The 22,060-nt window shown below is 41.7% G+C and overlaps 1 protein-coding gene across 2 annotated transcripts in view; it reads right to left on the reverse strand.

Moving 5' to 3' along the window:
* Positions 1-20,141, reverse strand: part of PARP8 (poly(ADP-ribose) polymerase family member 8) — a 191,296-nt gene extending 171,155 nt beyond the window's left edge. Inside the window, exons 1-3 of one of the 2 annotated variants that reach the window (XM_018065626.1) lie at positions 19,949-20,141; positions 18,809-18,910; positions 17,807-17,861 (exon numbers count right to left, since the gene is read on the reverse strand). In XM_018065626.1, coding sequence (XP_017921115.1) covers positions 17,807-17,861; positions 18,809-18,910; positions 19,949-19,979 — 188 coding nt within the window. In that variant the 5' untranslated portion in view covers positions 19,980-20,141. Of the gene's footprint in view, positions 1-17,806; positions 17,862-18,808; positions 18,911-18,997; positions 19,364-19,948 lie in introns of those variants that run through there. The other variant, XM_018065625.1, reaches the window with a different exon arrangement.

The raw sequence follows: 22,060 nt of genomic DNA on the forward strand, positions 1-22,060 counted from the left end.
TTTTAAACTATCAAAAATTATGTCATAAAATTTGTCCTTATGTTCCCTCTGGTCCCTGAACGAAGTTTGTGCCATTTTAGACAGGATTCTAACAAGCATGGTTATCTGGTTTCCAATCACATCATATTCAAAAAGAAGAAATTAATAAAGAAGAAATTGAAAAAGAAGAATGGGGTGTGGGGAGACAGAGCACAGAAAGTGGGAGATTCAGGATTGGAATGTTCCTCAACCAGGTCACAGTAACTACAGGAATAGCTCCCCCTTAATCACACTGTATCATCTGCTTTTTTATTTATTAGTCCTTGAACTCACAGACTTTCAACTTCAGGTTGAAAGAAATTCTCTTGTGATTCTTGAGTCTCCTCCATAACTTCAAAACGAGGACTTTAATTCTATTTTCAATAAACTGCTTCACAAGTAGCTGAAACTGAAATTAAATTTCATAATATGAGGCTCTTAGACAACTTGAGCTGTAAGAATAATGAATCTGTAAATTTGCTGCTCTAGACATCAAAGAGGAATATTCACCCTCTTTTTCAGCCACCCAATGCTAATCCCTCTGATGCTTATAAGTGACTACCCACACCCAAGATGGTAATATGACTTTTGCCTCATAGATTAGCAACCCAACAGCTCTTCAAGAATGAATAACTGGATTCAAAGCTAAACTCACTTAATTTTTAGCTGAAAAAAAAAAAAAACAAGATATCGAAAGAACAAATCTCAATGCTTAACTGTATTTTACTGAAGCTATTTTTTTTAATGAAACAAAAGAACACTTAGCTATGTCATTAAATTCTTGTCAAGAAAAAGTAACATTTTCTAACAGGATAGGATACATTTGATTCTCATTATCTCTGGTAATATACACTCTTTAAAGTTGGAACAAAAACTTACTCATACCCTAGTATTAGGGAAACTATCTATGTAAATTAATTTTTAAGAAAAACTAGGATTGGGCTTCCCTGATGTCTCAGTGGTAAAGAATACACCTACCAATGTAAGAGACACTGATCCAGGACGATCCTGGATCATTGAGGATCTGAGACATTGATCCTCGATCCCTGATCCAGGATGATCCCACATGCTGCAGAGCAACTAAGCCCACGTACCACAAGTGTGGAGTCTGTGCTCTAAAGCCCAGGGGCCTCAACTACTGAGCCTATGAAGCACAACTACTGAAGTCCCTGCACCTGAGAGCCTGTGCTCTGAAACAAAAGAAGCCACTGCAATGGGAAGCATGCCCGCCACAACTAGAGAAAAGCCTGTGCAGCAAGAAAGACTAAGCCCAGCCAAAACTAAAGAATTTTAAAAAGAAAACTAGGGTCTATCTTCTGAATTCACAAAAAAGATAAAACTCAGCATTTCATAAAATTTCAACCATCTGCAAAATTTCTAATACAATTAAGTAATCCATGTGCTTTGCAGTAGGGTATCAAAAAGAACTTTTGCTTGCTTCTTTGAATGGCGACGCATGGCTTTTATGAAAATCGGGCATGCCCTCAGGTCCTAACAAAGGACATGGGACAGATGGATTTGTTCCAGATATCAAGATTTTATTTACATCTGATTTTGCAATTCTGCCCTCTTACCACATACATGGCTTTCAACATCACTTAGGAACTAACCCTTAGAAAGAGGAAGCTTGAGTTAGCAGAATATGGAAGGCACATGAAAGTGAAACATGTTTTATGAGACAGTGATGTTTTTCTTCAGAGCGTATTTGATCAATACACTTAAGTAAGTTTCAGGGGAGCAAAAATCAACTAATTTTATTTGCCAATTGGTATTTCCGTTAAGAAAATCAATTTCCCCAGGTTTTAACTGTGATAACAGTTGCTCTTAAAAAAAACTGTAGATTTCTGTATGTAAAATGTATATTGAAATAGACATGCACACAGAGAGAAGCGGACAGAGTGAATGGAGGAGCAGCAAGAATACAGATGGTTTACTAACGACCTCTATGTTTATTCACCCTTCCCGTTTCCCACTTTCCTGGTGTATCAGCTCCAAGAGTCTTGAGTGCACGCATGCATGCTCAGTCACTCAGTTGTGTTCGATGTTTTGCAACATTTTGGACTGGAGCCCGCCAAGCTCCTCTGTCCGTGGGATTTTCCAGACAAGAATACTGGGCTGGGTTGCCATTTCCTCCTGCAGGGGATCGTCCCAACCCAGGGATCATACCTGCGTCTCCTGTGGATTCTTTATGGCTGAGCCATCCAGGAAGCCCTAACAGCCTTGAGAGTCATTGTCCAAAAATAAAATTAAAAAGCAGCACACAGCGTGTGGGAAGCAGGCGGGAGGGTGCTGTGAAAAATAAGAACTAGGGGCACTGATGCAGGGTAATGGAGGAGACAGAGGTAGTCAGCCTAGTGATGAATAATTTGGTCCCTAAATTAGCCTCTCTACAAAATCTGAAAACTCCCTTCATTACATTGCTTCAAATTAATTTAAATTATCAAACAGATACTTCAATTAAGCATGTTAATGTCTGGGCTATCAGAATGCATAAAGTTATTGCAGTCACCAGTTTCTTCCAACAGCTTCTCCAGCATGTAAAGGACATGATATGAATGAGAAATCTGCTTGGGACCACAATGTAAGAGGCAATTCAGAAGCAGAAACTGGGAATTATTTGCCTATCTCAAATTACTGGCTCAGTAAGTCTTTGTTTTTTTATTGGATTTCCCTGATTATAAGACTCATGTTTCTAACTTATTATCACTAAAATACATATCCAAGGATAAATTTCTTAACTACTATGCAGGAAGTAGTTGTGACATTTACCCGCCAGTGTTGTCAAGAGAGAACTCAGACCTCAGCAGAACATTTCACCTCATTTGATTGTCACCTCTGGGTCACTTGTGTTAGAATCACCATGTGCCTGTTGCAGAAAGCTATGACACAGCCTTAAAATAATTTTTCCCCCCTACAGAGACAGTCACACTACAGGTCAGATACTGCCAGAAAAGTCAGGGGAAACTGCCAAATGTATCAGAATATATGAAGACATTCTAAGGATGGGGGAGGCTGGGACAATAGAAAGGACCTGCCAAGAGGAGGGCTCTGGTAGTGACCCTAAACCATACTTTTAACTGATTTTCCAGAGAAACTACTTCATTTTCACAATTATAAAACTCGATGAGAGAAAGGGTAAAAATACAAGGTAAAGCAAATAAGAAATGTAGACAAAAACCTGTCATTTTTCAAATTAAAAGAAAAGGAGGCCTAACTATTCTAAAATTATAGGTGACAATGAGGAACCCAGAACTTGGGGAAGGCAAGTCAGTATCACTGGAATACTGCAGTGACAGGACAACAGTCAGTGATTCCTGAGAATCTTCAGACTCTAAAAATGACAAAGGTTTACACTGTAAGTTTGAGACACTGAAAAAAAAACAAAAAAAGAATAGCATGCAGTTATATAAGTGGACATGTGCTATGGCTAACTTTTTAACTTTGGTGTATACTTAATACAGTTTTTATTAGAAGTTGTTATTCAATGATAGCACACCTTGCAAATTAATGCCTTTCTAAACTGAGAAAATTTTGTATTTCCAAATCAATCAGGGCAACTGTCCTACCCCAAATAGAGCATTTCTCCCCTTATTCTGCCTGCTCCTGGGGTCTAGACTCCAGGAAGTAGCATCAGGTTTGTTGCTGTTGTTGTTCAGTTACTAAGTCATGACTCTTTACAACCCCACGGACTATACAGCCTGCCAGGTTCCTCAGTCCACGAAATTCTTCAGGCAAGAATACTGGAGTGGGAGTGGGTTGCCATTTTCTTCTCCAGGAGATCTCTCTGACCCAGAGATCAAATAATTGTCTCCTGCAATGTCAGGCAAAGAATTCTGTACCACTGAGCCACTAGGGAAGCAGAATCAGGGCTAGTGCTATGAATAATTACAAGAATTGCCTCCTCTTTCAAGTCTTGTGTTGGACACAGCAGGAAAGGGTTAACTCGGGCCTTGGACGTTCAAACCCTGCACATTCCCAGGAAAAGTCTGTCTTTAGGATTGGCCCTTGGCCAGTTTCTAGGAAATGAGCTTGGAGCCCTTGGAATGAATCTTCTGCCTGACAGAGATGTTCCTGTAGGCCTGTGGTCTTGGATTTGCTCAGACAGTTATGCAAACAAATTTTTTTTTGCTTTGTGGCTGGAATTTAAGTAGCTGAGGTCGGTCACAAAGCAGCATCATGCCTGTGCTTAGCTGTGTGCTTAGTCGCTTAGTCGTGTCCAACTCTTTGAGACCCCAGGCTCCTCTGTCCATGGGTATTTTTCCAGGCAAAAATACTGGAGTGGGTTGCCACGACTGCCTCATCATGCCTGTGACTGACCCCTAATAAAATCTCTGGACACCAAGACTCAGGGGAATTTCACTGGCTGGCAATACCCTGCATGTGTTATCACACATCACGGTGGGGAAAATCAAATGTGTCCGTGTGACGCTACTGACCAGAAACCTGGGAACTTGTGCTGGTTTCTCCTGGACTTTGCCCAGTGAGCCTGGGCCCTTTGTTGATTTTAATCTGCATCCTTTCGTTAGAATAAAATATAACAGTGAGTTTAACAGCTTCTGAGTCCTATGATTCCTTCTAGGAAACCACAAAGCCGAAGAACAGTCTTCAGGTCTTCCTTCCAAATTTACTGGGCTCCCCTGCTGGTTCAGATGGTAAAGAATCTGCCTGCCAATGCATCAGACCCAAGTTTGGAGCCCCAGGTCAGGAAAATCCCCTGGAAAAGGAAATGGTAGCCCACTCCAGTATTCTTGCCCGCGATATCCCATGGACAGAGGAGCCTGGCAAGCTACAGTCCAAGGGGTCAGGGTCGTAAAAAATCAGACACGACTGAACAACTAACAACACACTTTTCCAAACCTCTTATCTAGTTCAGTCCTCCAAACCCTGCAGTATAACTACTGCCATTTCATAGATGATAAAATCCAGACTTTGAGAGGTTAATTCATTTAACTGGTTGATTAAAATAATCCAAATTAATTGTGCTATACCATGCTGTAATGTTACAGGTTATAAAGAATTGTGAAATAACTATCAGTTAACCTACATTTGCAGTATTTTCTTTGAACAATATAAAATACAACTTCATAATCTCTGAATATGACTAAAATTAATTTGTAAACACAGTAAAACTTATAATCATTAAGAACTTTATGTATGTTTATGGTGGTTCTAAAAGCTGTAATGTGGTATCAAAACTTTTAAAGATTATATGAGACTCCTTGCTTACCTACCCCTCCCCACTAAAAATAATTTTTCAAAGTAATTCAGTTCTCTGTGCCTCCAATCTTTGAGAACCATATGGGGACGTGTGTATATGAGAGAATGAAATAGGCAGATTATTTCCTTAATGTCTATAAACGTACTTCAGAATGTTATCTTTGTATGTTGAGGGGGAAAGCTTAAAATGCACTGTCATTTCAGGATTTTGCAGGTTTGTGCATATGTGCATGTGTGTGCAAGAGAGAAATGTTTCAAAAATATGTTATGTTTAAGTTCAGTATTCAGCCACAGAAATATCTGATAGCACCAAGTTCTACTTGGTTTTGAGAAATGCACTGGCATTATCAATACTGGATTTATACGGTGACTAAGGGCTTTTCTGGAGGCTCTGATGGTAAAGAATCCGCCTCCAATGCGGGAGACCTAGGTTCGATCCCTAGGTTGGGAAGATCCCCTGAAGGAGGGCATGGCAACCCACTCCAATAATTCTTGCCTGGAGAATCCTCATGTACAGAGAGCCTGGCAGGCTACAGTCCACAGTGTCGCAAAGAGTCGGACACGACTGAGCAACTAAACACAACACAGCACATGGTGACTAAAATTCTAGAGGCACAGAAAATTTGTGAGTTACTGATATCTCCTGGAATACAAAATACTGGCTATTTAGTACAGTTTTATAAGTTCTATTTGAATACAACTGATTTCTAATTTTAAACTGATTTCCTTTTACAAAATTAGCTAAATGCTAAAACCATAACACAGGTTACCCATTTCAGTTTTGTGCCAAGACACTTTTATTTAGTAAAACTAAATAGCTAATTTTATACTTCCCTGATTCAAATTTATATACGTGTCTAATACAAAAAGAAATCCTTAAGCTTTCTATAGATCTGAATCATAAGTTGGAAAAGTTTTGGCAAGTACCTGCTTTTTTTACCCCTGGCAATTTTTTTAAACAGACTTTTTGTTTTAGAGCATTTTTAGATTCACAGCAAAACTGAGAAGAATATAGAGATTCCTCATGAAAAGTGTGTGAAAGTGTTAGTCACTCAGTCACTGCCTGACTCTTTGCAACCCCATGGACTGTAGCCCACCAGGCTCCTCTGTCTAAGGGATTCTCCAGCAAGAATACTGGAGTGGGTAGCCATTCCCTTCTCCAGAGGATCTTTCTGACCAGGGAATCAAACCTGAGTCTCCTGCATCACAGATGGATTCTCTACCACGTGAGCCACCAGGGAAGTCCAAACATACTCTTGACACTCAACACAAGCACTGCCTCTCCCATTACCAACATTCCCCAGCAGAGCAGTACATTTATTACTAATGAGGAACGTATACTACATATCAATATTATCCAGACTATACAGTTTTAGGGTTCACTCTTCATGTTGTACATTTTATGGATTTACAAAAATGCACAATGACATATATCCACCCATATAGTATTACATGGAACAGTTTCAATATCCTAAAAACTCTCTACCTATTTAGCCATTCCTTCTCCTTTAACTCCCAGCAACCACTGATCCTTTCACTATCTCCACAGTTTTGTCTCTTCCAGAATGTCATATAGTTGGAACCACATAGTATGCAGCCCTTCAGATTGGCTTTTTTTACTTAGTAGAATGCACTTGTTTCCTCCACATCTTTTTTTTTTTGGGGGGGGGGTACCTCCCTGGTGGTTCAGACGGTAAAGCATCTGCCTATAATGCAGGAGACCTGGGTTCAGTCTCCAGGTCAGGAAGATCTCCTGGAGAAGGAAATAGCAACCCACTCCAGTATTCTTGCCTGGAAAATCCCTTAGACGGAGAAGCCTGGTAGGCTACAGTCTATGGGGTCACAGACATGACTGAGCAACTTCACTTCATGTCGTTTTATGGCCTGATAGCTCATTTCTTTTTAGCACTGAAAAACAATCCACATCTGGATACACCACGGTTTTCTTATCCATCCACCATCTGAAGGATATGTTGGTTATATCCAGGATTTGACCGTTTTGAATAAAATTGCTGCAAACATCATATGCAGATTTTCATGTGGACATTCATTTTTCAAATCTTTTGGGTAACTACCAGGGAGTGTGACTGCTGAATCACAGGTCAGAGTAGGTTTAGTTTTATAAGAAACTTTCTATCTAAACAGTCTTCCAAAGTAGTTGGACCTACACTTGGCTTTCCCACCAGAAATTCCTACTGCTCCACATCTCCAGCAGCATTTGGTGCTTTCAGTGATCTGGATTTTGGCCGTTCTAATAGCTGTGAAGTATTAACCACCTGAATTCTGATTTCAAAATGCATTTGAAATGTAACATGTCCCAGAATAATCCAAAGACTGAAAAATGTCACCATTTCTTTTAAAAAACTCTTTTATGAAACTATTGCCCTAGGTAGATTTTTCCCTATCAATTACTTACAGCTAGAAAGAATTTTGTATATACTGGACATCAAGAATTGAGGATACTGGAAATTTTAAATTAATGACATAGGAAGTCAACACAGAAAGCTCAAATGAAATCAAACTAGCATGATTTCAAAAAATTAAGTTTAAAAGCTTTCTTGGCCAAAGTTTCATCAGTAGGGGGATAAATTCAGTGAAGAATATGCAACTCTGATCAAAATCACTTAATCAAAACTCACTGAATTCACCTTCTGGTTTTCCCAGAAGGATTGGCTGATCCAAGAAGAATCAAGAAAGAATGCGGCTCTCACTGAACTATTCGAACATCTTTCTTCGTTAGCTAAAAATGAAATGGCAACCCACTCCAGTATTTCTGCCTAGGAAATCCCATGGACAGAGGAGCCTGGCGGGCTATAGTCCATGGGGTAGCAAGAGTCAGACAGGACAAAGCAACTAAACCACCACCACCAATCACTACAGACATCATATCAAATTCTGTAGTAATAATGAAGCAATGACTGCTTTTCAGCTGGAGGGCCTGGTTTTTTTCCTACTGCATATCTAGCTGTGGTGCATTTTAATGAGAAAGGATGACTGCACCAGCTTTTATCCAGGAAGCAGATTTTAGCCTTCTGCTTAGGTCTCCCACATGCTAATATGGATGACTTTGTTCTGAAGAAAATCACTGATATGAATACATGTAGGTGAATAATTATCACAATTACAAATTCAATGTTAACATTTTACACACTAACTTCCAAATGAGAAACCTAGAACTAACTAGATTCTCAGTATGTGTGAGGTTCCACTGAATCACAACAGCAGTTAGTACAGAAAAAAAACATCAAATGTTAACATGAATCACTTTGAATACAGACCTGACCCTCTGTCCCCAGGAGTGCACTTTAAAGCAGACAATCCATTCTCCACACAGATGTTACCACAAGTAACATGTGTGTGTGCTAAGTCATTTCAATTGTGTCCAACTCTTTGCAACCCTATGGACTGTAGCTTGCCAGGCTCTTGTATCCATGGGATTCTACAAGCAAGAATACTGGAGCGGGTTGCCATGCCCTCCTCCAGGAGATTGTCCTGACCCAGGGATTGAATCCTTGTCTCAGGCATCTCCCAAATTGGCAGGTGAATTCTTAACCACAAGCGCCACCTGGGAGGCCCAAAGTAATGTGGGGCTGCCTAAAGTTTAATGACTGTTGCTCTTTAAAGAAGAGAGAGTTTATTTCCAGACTAGCGTTGAAAAAATTCTGAGAAATGTTTGAAAACTCCTTCAAGTAATTTTCTCATGTGGTCACTGGGAGGAAAATGATTTTACTAAATAGATACCTTCATTGATTTATTAAATGTAATTTGTCAAAGAAATGAAACATTTAGATAGATTCTAGTCTTCTCTCACCACCAACTTCTCCCAAAATATATATTCCATCAAAGATGGCTCACTAAGAAGCTCTACTGCAGTCAGAGTGGCAGAATTTAAGAGGACATAACGAGTCCTTCTGCTACAAAGCATCATTATCTATCTCTAACACATCCTTAAAAGGCTGACTTCTAATCATGTGCCAGAGAAGGCCCTGCTAACTTCAGTGCTTTCATAAAGAAGAATAAATGAGAGCTCTCATCATAAATGACTTCAATACAACTGAGGAGAGAGTGAGCAGCCCAGAAAAAGAAGTCCTCATGTAGAATGTTGGTGGCACAAAATGCCAAGTGCCTTTAACTAAGACTTTCCCTGTCATAAAGCAAGTTCTGTAAAAATGACTGCAAATAAATTCTTCGGGGCTCAGTGTGAATCGGCAATTTCCATTTATATTATACTGTTGTTTACTCAAAAACTTTTGAATGAATAGGACTCAGAGTTTGCCAAAGTGTTTTCCACAAAACAGCTCTCTTGAGATGCTCCAGATCTGTAATCAAATAAGTCTGAAAAACCCTGAATAGTTAATTCACCTCTTGGGTATGCATAATGCACATTAATATATAAAAGCCTCTAAGAAGACAACCATTAAAATTTTTTAATATTGTTTAACTAAGCATTTCCCAGACATATTTGGCTACATATCTAACAGCTAATTAAACAATTTGGGAAATGCTATCACATAGGAAAAATATTATTATCATTTAAGAAATATTAGGAAATACTATACTCTGGGCACTCTGCTAAAACAAGTTCTAGTTCCTAAACAAAGTACTGATTTTATGTGTGTGATTTATTTTATTCAACTTGCCATTGTTTCTTTTATACAGCTCTATCCTTAGTAGTATTTTGGTCTGTTGTTTTCCAATTTTGCCTGATCTTTTTTTCTGCATAGATATGAAAGTCTAGCAAATGTCAACTAGTTATATTAGTCTCTGGCTCAATTCTCTACTTCAAACACAGTAAATATTTTACAACTAAATCTTGGCTAATAACAACCTGTACTTGTGTTTTAAACAAAACAGTGATGAAAATGCAAATAACTACAGCACTTCAGAATTGGTTAACAAATCCTAAGAACACTTTCAGGCCATTGGGAAGGTCTTTCCAACCTACATTTCAAAATGTTCAGAAAGAAGCTATCTTGATTGCTAATTTCAGTATAAGGAAAAATGATCTGACTGCTCAAAGGCTTCTGTGAATGTCTTCCTTTTAAATTTACCACTGAATCATTTGCATCCTCCATTTAATACCAAGAAGGTATCAGCCACAAACCGGATGTCACCAAAATGCAAATAAACTACAACTGAGATCAGCTGTTGTTGTTATTCAGTAACGGATACGGACTGATCTGTTTATTTTCTCATCCCACCCACCCTCCTCAGGTTTCATTTTTGTCTTCTCAATCTCAACTTGTTCCACTCGGCGTCTCCCTCTATCCTCTTCTGTGTGAACACATTACATATTTTCACAGAGATGCCACTTGTGGTCAAAGGAAAGATGAAATCAATCAGTCTTTGTGATAATAAAAACCATGATCTTGATAGCCAAACCAAGAATATTATGCAACACAGATGTTATCTATCAATAAACCTTGAAAAGCCGTATATGCTTAATGCACTGAGTTGATACAAACTGTTGCTAATTAGAGAGATGAGGTCAATAAATAAACAGCAGTGAGTTAGCATTTGGAAGGCTAAGAAATATATATGAATGGATGGGAAAGGTGGCTCTTGAAAGTCAAGAATGAGAATTAAATTTAATCTGGAGAAAATCTTGGTTGCATTTGAAAGCTTCTGAGCAGGTAAGTGCTTTGATTAAATAAATACCTAAAGAGTTCAGGTATAAATGAACTGGATGGGTGAGTAGCTGTTAATCGAGTATTTTAAGTCACTTGGTTAAAAGTGACTGACCTAAATCAAGGCTATCAGGACCCAGACCAAGTGTAGACATGGGGAGTGATGAAGGTGCCAACAATGGTTTCAAAGTAAGAGCTGGTGGAGCTTAGAAGGTGAAGAAGTAGGTGTGATACATGAAACCTGAGACTGAGGTTCCCCACACCAGGCTCAGATGATGTGAAGCTGACCAGGGAAAGGCTGGGAAGAGAAGCTTCTTCAAAGAAGGAAATGTTTCCATGTGTTGAGCTGAACTGCTCAGCAATGAAGTGAGATAACTGAACAGAAAACCTGAAGTATAATCACAATCACACAAGAATGACAAGTCTTATTAATAAAAACACATTTTGATTAGTCTTTCCTGGGGGCACATGGGAGACAGGATTGCAGAAAATTAGAGAATGAAAAACAGAAAGGTTACATATCAATAACTTGATTAAAATTCCATACTAAGTCAGTGACAGCTGTCTTAGAGCAATACTTATCTACTACAGCACAACCCATCCAAGAGCAAATGTGTGCAGAGAATTACAAAATATTTTTCAGACTGATGAAACTTCACTTTTATGCCTTATTTTTCCCTTTTTTCCCCAATGCTGCAGAAAGAGATGATGGGGAATTTAAATGGATGGGCCCAATATTTGCACAAGAATTCCACAGTCTATGTAGATAACTTTCCTACCATTACTGCTTAGCACTGGGCTCGGGCACTTGCCCTCTCAAGCAACAGATTTTCAGTACTGCCCCTGGCAGACATTCCACCAGCAAAAGCAATCCCTGCCCAGGCTCAAACATTCCCAACTATTCTAGTCACGCCAGTTCAACCCATGCCCCTTAAAACCTCACAAAAACATTGACTTACACTGCTGCTGCTGCTGCTAAGTCACTTCAGTCGTATCCAACTCTGTGCGACCCTGCAGATGGCAGCCTACAAGGCTCCTCCATCCCTGGGAGTCTCCAGGCAAGAACACTGGAGTGGGTTGCCATTTCCTTCTCCAATGCATGAAAGTGAAAAGTAAAAGTGAAGTCACTCAGTCGTGTCTGACTCTTCGGGACCCCATGGACTGCAGCCCACCAGGCTCTTCCACCCATGAAAGTCTCCAGGCAAGAGTACTGGAGTGGGTAGTATATCCCTATTCAGCTTCTTACTAACCATAAACTATTTAAACTACCCAACAGTTTCTTTAGCTATAAAATGTACAACAGCTGACAAAATACCTATTGGTCTTCTTTGTTGCAAATACAGGATGTAAGGTAGGCGAAAAAGCTTACAGAGACCGTGCCCAATAAATATCATTAGCAGTATTATTTTAATCCATGAAATAAATGGAGTTTAAATTTTTTAATATATAAGCTATAATAAACTTGAGTTAAGTTGGTGGTTACTTCAGGTCAATGGTTTTAAAATTCATTTACCAATGAAACATTTTTCAAAGAAAATGTTATACCGGAACAGAAAGAGCTAGATAGAGCAGCTGTAATTTACAAAGGGATGTGAAAGCCTGGCTCTCACTCATTGAGTTTCCTTCACACTCCCTTCCACCAGTCACACCAAACCTCCAAGGCAGGTTCCCAGGGCACCAGCAAACACACTTTTAAAAAAGATATCATTTTGGGTAATAATTGATAAAACCAAAAATTATGAAAAATAGGTCCCCATGGGTAAGAGAAGCATTCTAATTTTTTTTTTAATGATCATTCTTTTCATTCTGACACCTTCAGGAGCTCTTGAAGGTTTCAAAGTAACTACATATTTCAAAATTTTAGAATGAACATGTACTTCTTGCATACTGAAAATTGATGAATCTTTTTGGAAATGCTGGAATTATTTCTCCATCCTCTCAGTTCCCCAACTCCTGCACACACGTACACACCTCCTTCTAGGGAACTCAAAAGAAAACAAATGCACTTTAGCAGTCAACTGGATTGCCTCTTTCCATAGCATCCCATGAGTAAATGACTGTGCAATGGGAGCCCCAGCAGATTAGGATCCCCAGAAGATATGGTCGACCACCAGAGTGGTGTCGATTTTTGTAAGTGAATTAAATACTCTGAAAAATAAACAAACTCTCCAGTGTACCACAGCCCCCATAACTCTCTATTATCCTAAAAAACTGCACTATCTGTCTTCTGGAAACATTTGAACAGGTCAGAGAATAGGGCTTATAACCTGAGTAAGCAACTTCTGGATTCATAAGAAATTGCATTCCTGAGTGACATCACCAGATTAGGGGCTTTTTGAGCTATCAGAGTATTCATCCCTACACCTGGTCATTTGGGTTAGGAAATTGTTTTCCACCAGCCAGAAGACCTGTCAATCTGGGACTTACTTCCCTGATGGGGCAGTGGATAAGAATCCACCTGCCAATGAAGGGGACACCCGTGTGATCCCTGGCCCAGGAGGATCCCACATGCTGCAGAGCAACAAAGCCCAGTGCACTCTAGAACCCAGCAGTCACAAACTCCTGAGGCCGCATGCTACAGCTACTGAAGTCTGTGCGCCTAGAGCCTGTTCACGACAAGAGAAGCCACGCAGTGAGAAACCTGTGCACCTCAAGGGTGCATGGGCCCATGCTCACTGCAACTAGAGAAAGTCTAGGCAAAGTAATGTACACCCAGCACAGCCAAAAATAAAATTACTTACTTCAAAAAAGTAAAGCTGTGGACACACAATAAAGGGTGTAAACTCATAGGCAACTCTGAACATTGCACCAAACATCAAATTTCTAATTTATTAATAATTTGTAATATAAATATTAGATTTCTTATCACGCACACTCCTATATTGGAAAATTCCTAATTCAATAAGCATTTCTTACTCTCATATCCTTTCTAAAAGATAGGCATTAATGTTATATTCTTGGGTGAAAAACAGTGAGGTCTCGAGAGGATAATAACAGTCTTTGGATGTGTACATTTTATATGCAGAGAGACGCAGAAAAATTCTGAGAGAATAAATTCTAATGTTAATAGAAGATGGAGAAATCATGTGGTTTTTATTTTTATTTTATTTTTTACTTATCTCTTTTTTCATTTTTTTTAAACAATCAACACTTAAAACCTCAGGTATGTCTTCACAGTACCTTCCTTGCTGAAAGCTCAGTCAAGGAATCCTACCCGAGTCCGTGATCAGGCTCCTTCCGGGCTCCTCCTACTCTCTATCTTTAACCTCTGGCCCCAAGTACTCAGCTTGCTTCCCCAGCCTCTCAGTAGCCGTCACCACTCACTTGGCCCCTTCTGTTTCTTCTACCACTGACTGTACAACTGACTGCAAGCGAGGTGAAGGACAAGAGCCCCCAAATCTCTGTGGTCTTAAGTTTACTGCCAACCAATAAGGGAGAAAGAAAGAAGTAAACAAACAGCATGACAAAGTATAGGGAAGGAATGAATTTGCATCAGCTTACAAACTGTATACAATTGAGGCTCCTGGTTTATAGTTTTTAGCACACCCATGAAATTGCGAGGCAGCATTCAGGAGGAGCCTACAGCAGGCCCAGGACTACTGACGACTGTGGAGTTCTTCCCAGTAGGCCAGGAATCAGAAGCATTGTCAGGATCAGTGCTACAATGAATTAACCTTGCCCAATATATATATACCCCAAGTTTTCAAGCATATGTAGATTGTATTAATCAATTCTTAACATTTAATACTTCTTTTCTCATTATTTGTCAATCAAATGATGTGAAAACTACAACTCTCAGGGAAACGTCTACATCATTTTTTTGATGTTCAAGAGCCTCAAGAGATTGCTCAAAGAAGCTGGGAACGCTAGTGTACAGAAAGGAGGACAGGTCTCAGAAGTGTGACAGAACAGGCTTTACCTGAAGCTCCATCATTAACTGAGCAAATCGGAGCCGGTTCTCTAAACTCCCTGAGCCTCAAGTTTCCCAATACAAAGCTGGGAATAATAATAATTCCATGAACCTTCCCACGAGGGAAAACCAAGTGAACCCAGTCTTCCAGCTGACTATCTGCTCCCCTTCAAACCTCACCTGAAGTCCACGCAGACAGAAGGGCAAGTGTAAAAGGCACTCTGCCCCTCGCACAACCTCTAAATGAAAGGCCAACCAACTAGGCCGATGGCCAGCCCTGACACACTGGCCTCTTGGCATGTCCTCTTATCTACAGAAACACACACACACACACACACACAAATTATGTGAAAAAAATTTTCAGTATTATTTCTTTTTTGAAGAGTAACATATAAAATCAACATCTGCCTCAAAACAAAGTGTAACTATTCTTGGAGAGTGTCAGAGAGGAAACAGCAGATTAAGTTTTATATACAACCTGAATTGAAAATTATTCTTGAAATCATTTCTTGAACATAAATGTGTTCAATGGTTTAGATGAAATGATAGCACAATATAATTTAAGATAAACACGGACTATCTCTCCAGAAGATCTCCACCTTCCTTTAATCAGGAAAATGAGTCTAGCTTACATGAAATGACTGAGCACCGAGGGACTGATGCTTTCACACTGTGGTGCTGGAGAAGACTCTTGAGAGTCTCTTGGACAGCAAGGAGATCAAACCAGTCAATCCAAAGGGAATCAACCCTGAATACTCATTGGAAGGACTCATGCTGAAGTTGGAGCTCTAATACTCTGGCCACCTAATGTGAAGAGCCAACTCATTGGAAAAAACCTTGATGCTGGGAAATACTGAAGGCAGGAAGAGACAGGGGTGACAGAGGATGAGAGATGGCTGAATGGCATCACCAACTCAATGGACATGAGTCTGATAGTGAAGGACAGGGAAGCCGGGCAGTCCATGGGGTCGTAAAGAATTGGACATGACTTAGGGACTGAACAACAACAATCCAAAATGACACTATCAACTGAATATAGTAAGTTGATAAGCATTTTAAATCAAAGGATTATTTCATTTTTAAATGCCTGATTGACACACAGCAATGAGAAATACATAACAAGTATAAAACTCTAATACAGACAATGTAGTTCACGAAAACAATTTTTTTTCTTTCAGAAAATTTATTTTCTGCTATTAGCTACAAACCCATAAAGGGGTAATATTAAAGGTATTATTATTATAGTACTAAAACAATCTTTTATACATTGGTTTATAGAGCAAGCTTTTGGAAGGACGAAGCAATCACATCAACAATTCACAACAATCTTTAAAAAGCAAGCTGTTCCACATTACAAATGCAAGTGAACTGTTATTTAAATCAGGAAGCGAGGAAAAAACTGTCCTTTAGGAAGATAACATAGAGAAGGAAACACCTCTTACTTTAAGAGCAGCCATGGTGTTTGTTCCTACACTGAAAACTGATGTTATCGCAATTATCCATCCCAATCTCCAGGCCCTGCTCCTGGAGGCAGTTATAACTTCTCCACCTCTTGCTGTGTTAACACTAGTTCAGTAATGTCCTGATAAAGAATCTTAGTGCAAACAGATCTTAGTGATTAACTGTAAGGTTCATCCCCTTCTTGTACAGATAAGTAAACTGAGGCCAAAACAAGTATCTTACTGTTAATAATAAAGCTAATTAGTTGAAAAGCCTACCCAGGGCTTTCCCAGTCCACACCTCTCATGAGAGCCACAATTGTGAAACAGACAACTCAGGCAGGTATCAACCCAGAAGCATGGGGAATGTTCACAGTGGGCCACATAGCATAATTTTAACTATTAAAACAATTCAAGAGATTATTAGTCATACACCAGCATCCTTCGGATAGTAAGTGTAAGAACAGTGTTAATTTACCTGAATCTCTTCCAATGTATTCTTTTTATTCAAAAACAACAGTACTATAAAAAATTTAGAAACACTGTAATTTTAATAAAGTCCATACTACATATGCTATTTTCAACTAGTAAATCAAATCAATATACCAATCCTGACACTTAAGTACACTGTGTCTATGGGAAATGGGATAACTATTTCAAGGCAAGCTTTTCTGAAATGTACACTGCAACACAAATCCTAAGTATTTTTAAGATTCATATTAATTCCAAGCTTTTTAAAAATGTATTTACAGAAGAAAGCTTCTTTTGCAATTTATATGTTCCTAAATGTTTCCATTAGCTAAAAGATATTTTGGAATATGATCAAAAGCTATTGAATGTCCGGTTCTAACAGCAAAGCTAAATCTCTGACAGTTCTCAGATGTGGCCACTGCTTTTAAACCACTGTGTCCCCAAAGGTCTAACAGGGTGAAAACTCTGCCTTAACAAGTGAAGACAGCAAGGCATATTTTAATGGTTTAATTTCATCTCTAAGTGGTAAACACAAAATTGGATTTGGGCTTACTTCATATCTCTAACAACTTAGTATTAAAGTATGCATCTCTCATTCTTCCTCCTCAAGAAAAAAGTTTACACATTCCAGCTACATATAACTTCCAAATTCTAACTATGAAAACCAAAATAGGACTCCTTAAAGAAAAAAAAAAAAAAAAGATGGAGAATTGGCAGACTACATGTTTATGTCAACCTACAAAAAACATAGAAATGTGCGGCCCCAGCTCACCAGAAGAATCACATGTGACCAAACTATTCTGTGACATCTTATGTCTTTTATGCCCAACATGCTGGTTTTGCATTCGCCTGTGTCAATCCCTAAAGGCTCAAGAGCTAGTAGAACATTAGCACGAAGAGTGTGAGAGCTCTGTTGTTGGCCCGTGGCATGATCTTAGAAACACTTGAATCAAACCTATTTATTTCCCCTCTGCTATTTAAAATCGAGAGACCTAGACTTGGGACGTGGCTAAACGACAACAACAAGAGAAGAAGAAAAAAACACCCGAACACGGAACACGCTAAGAACAAAGGAAACACCAGCTTGTGAACAGGAAATGAAGCAACTCTATACACATAAATACCTTTTGGGGCCGCCAACGTAGGTGAAAGTAAAGGTGGAGTCTGAGTATCTGAAATCTGAAACGAAAAGTCTTGTTAAAAGCTACCCCCTGAAGTGGATTTTTAACCCTGGTCCCGACTCGGACCCCTTATTTATTTGATGGAGCCAAGGGGAGGCCTGGTTGGGAGGGAGGCGAAAGCTGGAGAACCCCGAGTTCCCCTCTCCGAGCGGAGCCGGAGGGGATGCTGCGCACCCCGAGCCGGCTGCCGCGCGTGGCCGCCCCCCGCAACAAGTGCCGGGTGCCATGGCAACGGCGGGAATTTACCGGTCCGGGCGGCCGGAAGCGGCCCCCGCCGAGCTCTCGGCTCGGGGAGCAAAATCCTGTCCCCCTCCAGGGGGAGCAAAATGGACGAAAGACGACCCCCAGGCAGAGGCTCGGGGCGCCTTAGGGACCTAGGGCATCTCTTATCTTTCCGGGGCATGACACTGCCAGTCGGAGGTACTAGAGGGAGCCGAAGCGACCGGAGATCGGGCCAACGCTGCCCACCGGGGGGGCCTCGGCGCCGGGCGCAGCCAGCCAGCGCCGCGCAGCGCAGCGGGCTCCATTCCTGGCTGCCGCCGCTCAGCCCATTGCGCAAACCCGGCGGGTCCTATCAGCCGCCTGGGTCGCTGCTGCTGAAACCCCGGAGGCGGGATCGGACGCTCAAGGCGTCCACAGGGGACTAAAAATACCATGCACGGCTCGTTGCCTAGACCCCTGCTCGGGGCCACCAGGGTTCTGTCCCCAAAGCTGGTGACCGCCCCAGACGGGGGGGAGGGGAGGAGAGAGGCTGTTGCCCCCTCCCCCTTTTGGCTCCCGCTCCCGCTGCAGCAGCTGTTGCCAAATGAACCCCAGAGTGGGGATGTGCGACCCACCCCCCATCCCCAGCCACACACCTCGCGGCCAGAAAACTGGGCAAGGGGGTGACGGGCGGGCAGAGGAACCTGGCGCTGGGTCCGAGGCTCTGGAAAGGCGAGAACTCACCTGCAAACAGGCAGTCCTTCTCGGATCTGGACTTCTGGATCACGACGTCGATATCCTTCTGAATTCGCTCTTGCCTTGAACACATCCCCATTAAATAAATCCCTGGAAAAGAAGCAGCCGCTATTTTCCACCCCACCCCACCCCCTCGCACGCTTCCAGCTTTCGTAAATACTCAGTTAAAAATGAAACCTCTGGCCGAGGCAGGGGCTGAAGGCGAAGTGGTTTCGGAAGTGATCCCGGGTGAGAGAGGAGGCGGTGGTGGCGGAGGAGGAGGGGGGGGAGGTCGGCTTTGCATTCCCAGATGTGACCGCCCAGCTGCTGCTCGCCGCTGCTGGATTCCAATTTCTTCCCCTCCTGACAATGGATGGTGATGACACCGACTCTCACTTTCTCCCTCCCCCCGCCAAGACCAACGGCCGTGGGGGGGCCGAGGGTGCTGGAGACGGCCGGAGAGCGATCACCGGCCGCGCGGCGGGCGCCGGCGAGGGGCGAGCCCCGCTCCGCCTCACGCGCGCACACCCCTCGCGGCCCGCACGCCGGCCTTCCACACCCGCGCACACTCGCGCCCGCGGGCGGCGGCGGCTGTGCCGAGGCTGCTGCAGCGCCGCCGGCCGCCGACCCTCCCGCGCCCGCCGCCCAGTCACCCGGTCCCGGCCGCCCGGGCTTCGCTAGTATCCCCGCCGGCAGAGCGCAGGCTGGATTCCCCAGGCCGGTGGCCGCTGGCGCCGGGGGCTGAGTGGGAATGTCGGTAGTGAAGATTCCCTGGGGCTCCCAGCCCGCCCCCACCCCCCCCCCGCCCGCCCCCCGCCTCGCGCTTCCACCACTTTTATGAATTCGACTCCACTTTCGGAAGGAATTATGAGTCATATGGAAAACCCAAACCCGAGTGGCTGGAAGGGGGGAAGAGGGGCAAAGCGAAATCGTTCAATATGGGAAATAAATAAATAAAACGAACAAATCCTTCCTTGTTGTCACATCAGGCAAGATGGAAAAAGCCTTGAAATGACTCCAGACGTACACCCTCCCGTGCCTACACTGCCAGTCTTTTTTCTCCCAGATAGAAGTAGTTCAGCCCTTCTGGAGCGCCCTTTAGGAAACACATCCCCTTTTGAGAGACTTCTTCCACTTGCAGAGACTCACCCGTTCTGCTCTGCTCGGTCTTTCCGTCCATGAAAAATTGGCAGAATCAACTGGCACGTGCCAGGGTCTCCGTCAAGGATTGATATCTGTTTGGCTTGTTTTAAAATGCCACCCTTTTGCCAGTCAGTCAAGAGAAAGCTGCTACAATCCTGTTGTCTTGCTTAGAACTGAGATAGTGCTCTGAGCCTCACTTTCTGTTCTGCCTAAGGACAACTTGGGCCGAGGCAGCTGCCCTGCCTCTGTACTGCCATGTGCCCTAGGACAGGCTTGTTAATCTTTTCTCCATTGGGACGGCTTCCCTGAGCAGTGCATGTCTCGCCTGGTTCTGCATCCCCAGTGCCTGGTGCAGTGCCTGGAATATAACGGGGAGGCGAAAATGCTTACTGTCTGAATGCATAAATGGGTGGTACCTTCAGCCTCTTTGTGGATACTCCAGCTTCAGTGCGCTTCCTTATCACTATGAGTACCCAAGAGTTGTCAAACTGGCTCAGACCCCTAATCAGTTCAGTTCTGATGCTGACAGTGACTATGTATTCTTTAGGAGAATTAGGAATGGGTGGTCCCTTATGGAGTCTTTAGATTCTAGAGAGAGAAAAGCATCCAGAGATCATATGCCCCAACTCCTCTGTCTTGCAGAAAGAAAACACAAAATGATTTGTTGTGCAGCCTGGAATACATCACATTCGTTGTGAATTATAAGAGGAAACGTTCATCTGCTTGGACCACATCATTACTTGGACCACTGCAGTCTTCAACAGTCAAAGCTCATCTCCTGCTCACCCCTCCTGAAATGCTTCTTGACCAGGGCAGGACAGGTTCAGGTCTTTCCTGGGCATGTTGCTTTGTGCAGGCCCCTTGGCTACCAAAAGCACTTTCTTCGCTTTCTCCTAACACTGGGTATCATGCACACTTCCTCCTGCCATCCTGTCCTCTAAATTCCCGAAAAACTTAAAATCTATGAGCTCACAAGAATTAATTTTATAGTTGTCTATCCACCAAGCTTGTGTTCCCAAAGTAGTGCCCTTTCCACAAACAAATTTGAAATCGTTTTAAAGGCATGGAATGTTTTGCCCTGGATCACCTCCTGGTTTACTACTCCATAAAATAGGCCTTCTTGAGATTTGCCCTACTTTTTTTTTTTTTTTTTCAGGCTTTACAGGCTGTCGTGTTTTGGTTAAACAAAGCTAACCTCACTCTGTTCATGCCCTGAAGGTGCAGTATATTTAAATATTTTTAAATTTTAAGAGATAAGGAAAAAAATTAGAAACATTACTATCTGGTATGCATTTCTACAAGGTAAGTTTCTCTAATAAAAACTACCAAGCCATCAGTATTGCTAAGCTAGATCTTTATGACATGGTGCTTTCAAACTCAGCTCACAAGCCAGTGTCCCGCTTACCCCACCTCATCTCAGACTCTTATTGTTAAACATTAAACATTTAGATTATTTGTGGTCTTATTAAAAACTATATTCACCTTTGAGATGAGGAGGTTATATCCCTACCTTAAACACTGTGTGCACACAAACATACACACACATGCCTTCAGGAACATGGTAAACAGTAGGCCCTCAATCACTATGCTTTAAAAAGAAATCATTTTTTCACAATGAGAGACAATTTCTGTGATATGCTATAGTAATTGGACATAATAATCTATGTGTTAGATGATAGAGTCTAGCCAAAAATGTTCCATTGGTTTATAAAAATGATCCCAAGCCAACCAATAGAATTTACTAGAAAAAAAAAAATGTAAATTCCTCACCTATGCCAAAATATTCAACTGCAGAAGTGTAACATAATGGAAATGTGGCAGCAAGTTCAACGGTGTGATGTAGATATTAACAACTCACACTTATTCAGTACTTAGTAGCCCACCCTGATACTGCTCTAAAAGTTTTACTTATGTTAACATTTAATTCACAATAACCCTATAGGGACGCTATACTGTTATTCTTCATATTTTAGAAAAGAGGAGACTGAGGCACAAAAAGATTCATTAGCTAAAGTGGGACCTGATGGGCAATGAACCTTTTCCTCTCTCCAAATCTTTCAGCAGTTGAACTGAACTTTTAGGAAAATAAATGTTCAGAAGTCTCACTGCTGAGTAAAC

This window comes from Capra hircus, chromosome 20 (genome assembly GCF_001704415.2).
Source record: "Capra hircus breed San Clemente chromosome 20, ASM170441v1, whole genome shotgun sequence".
In the NCBI taxonomy this organism is placed as follows: domain Eukaryota; kingdom Metazoa; phylum Chordata; class Mammalia; order Artiodactyla; family Bovidae; genus Capra; species Capra hircus.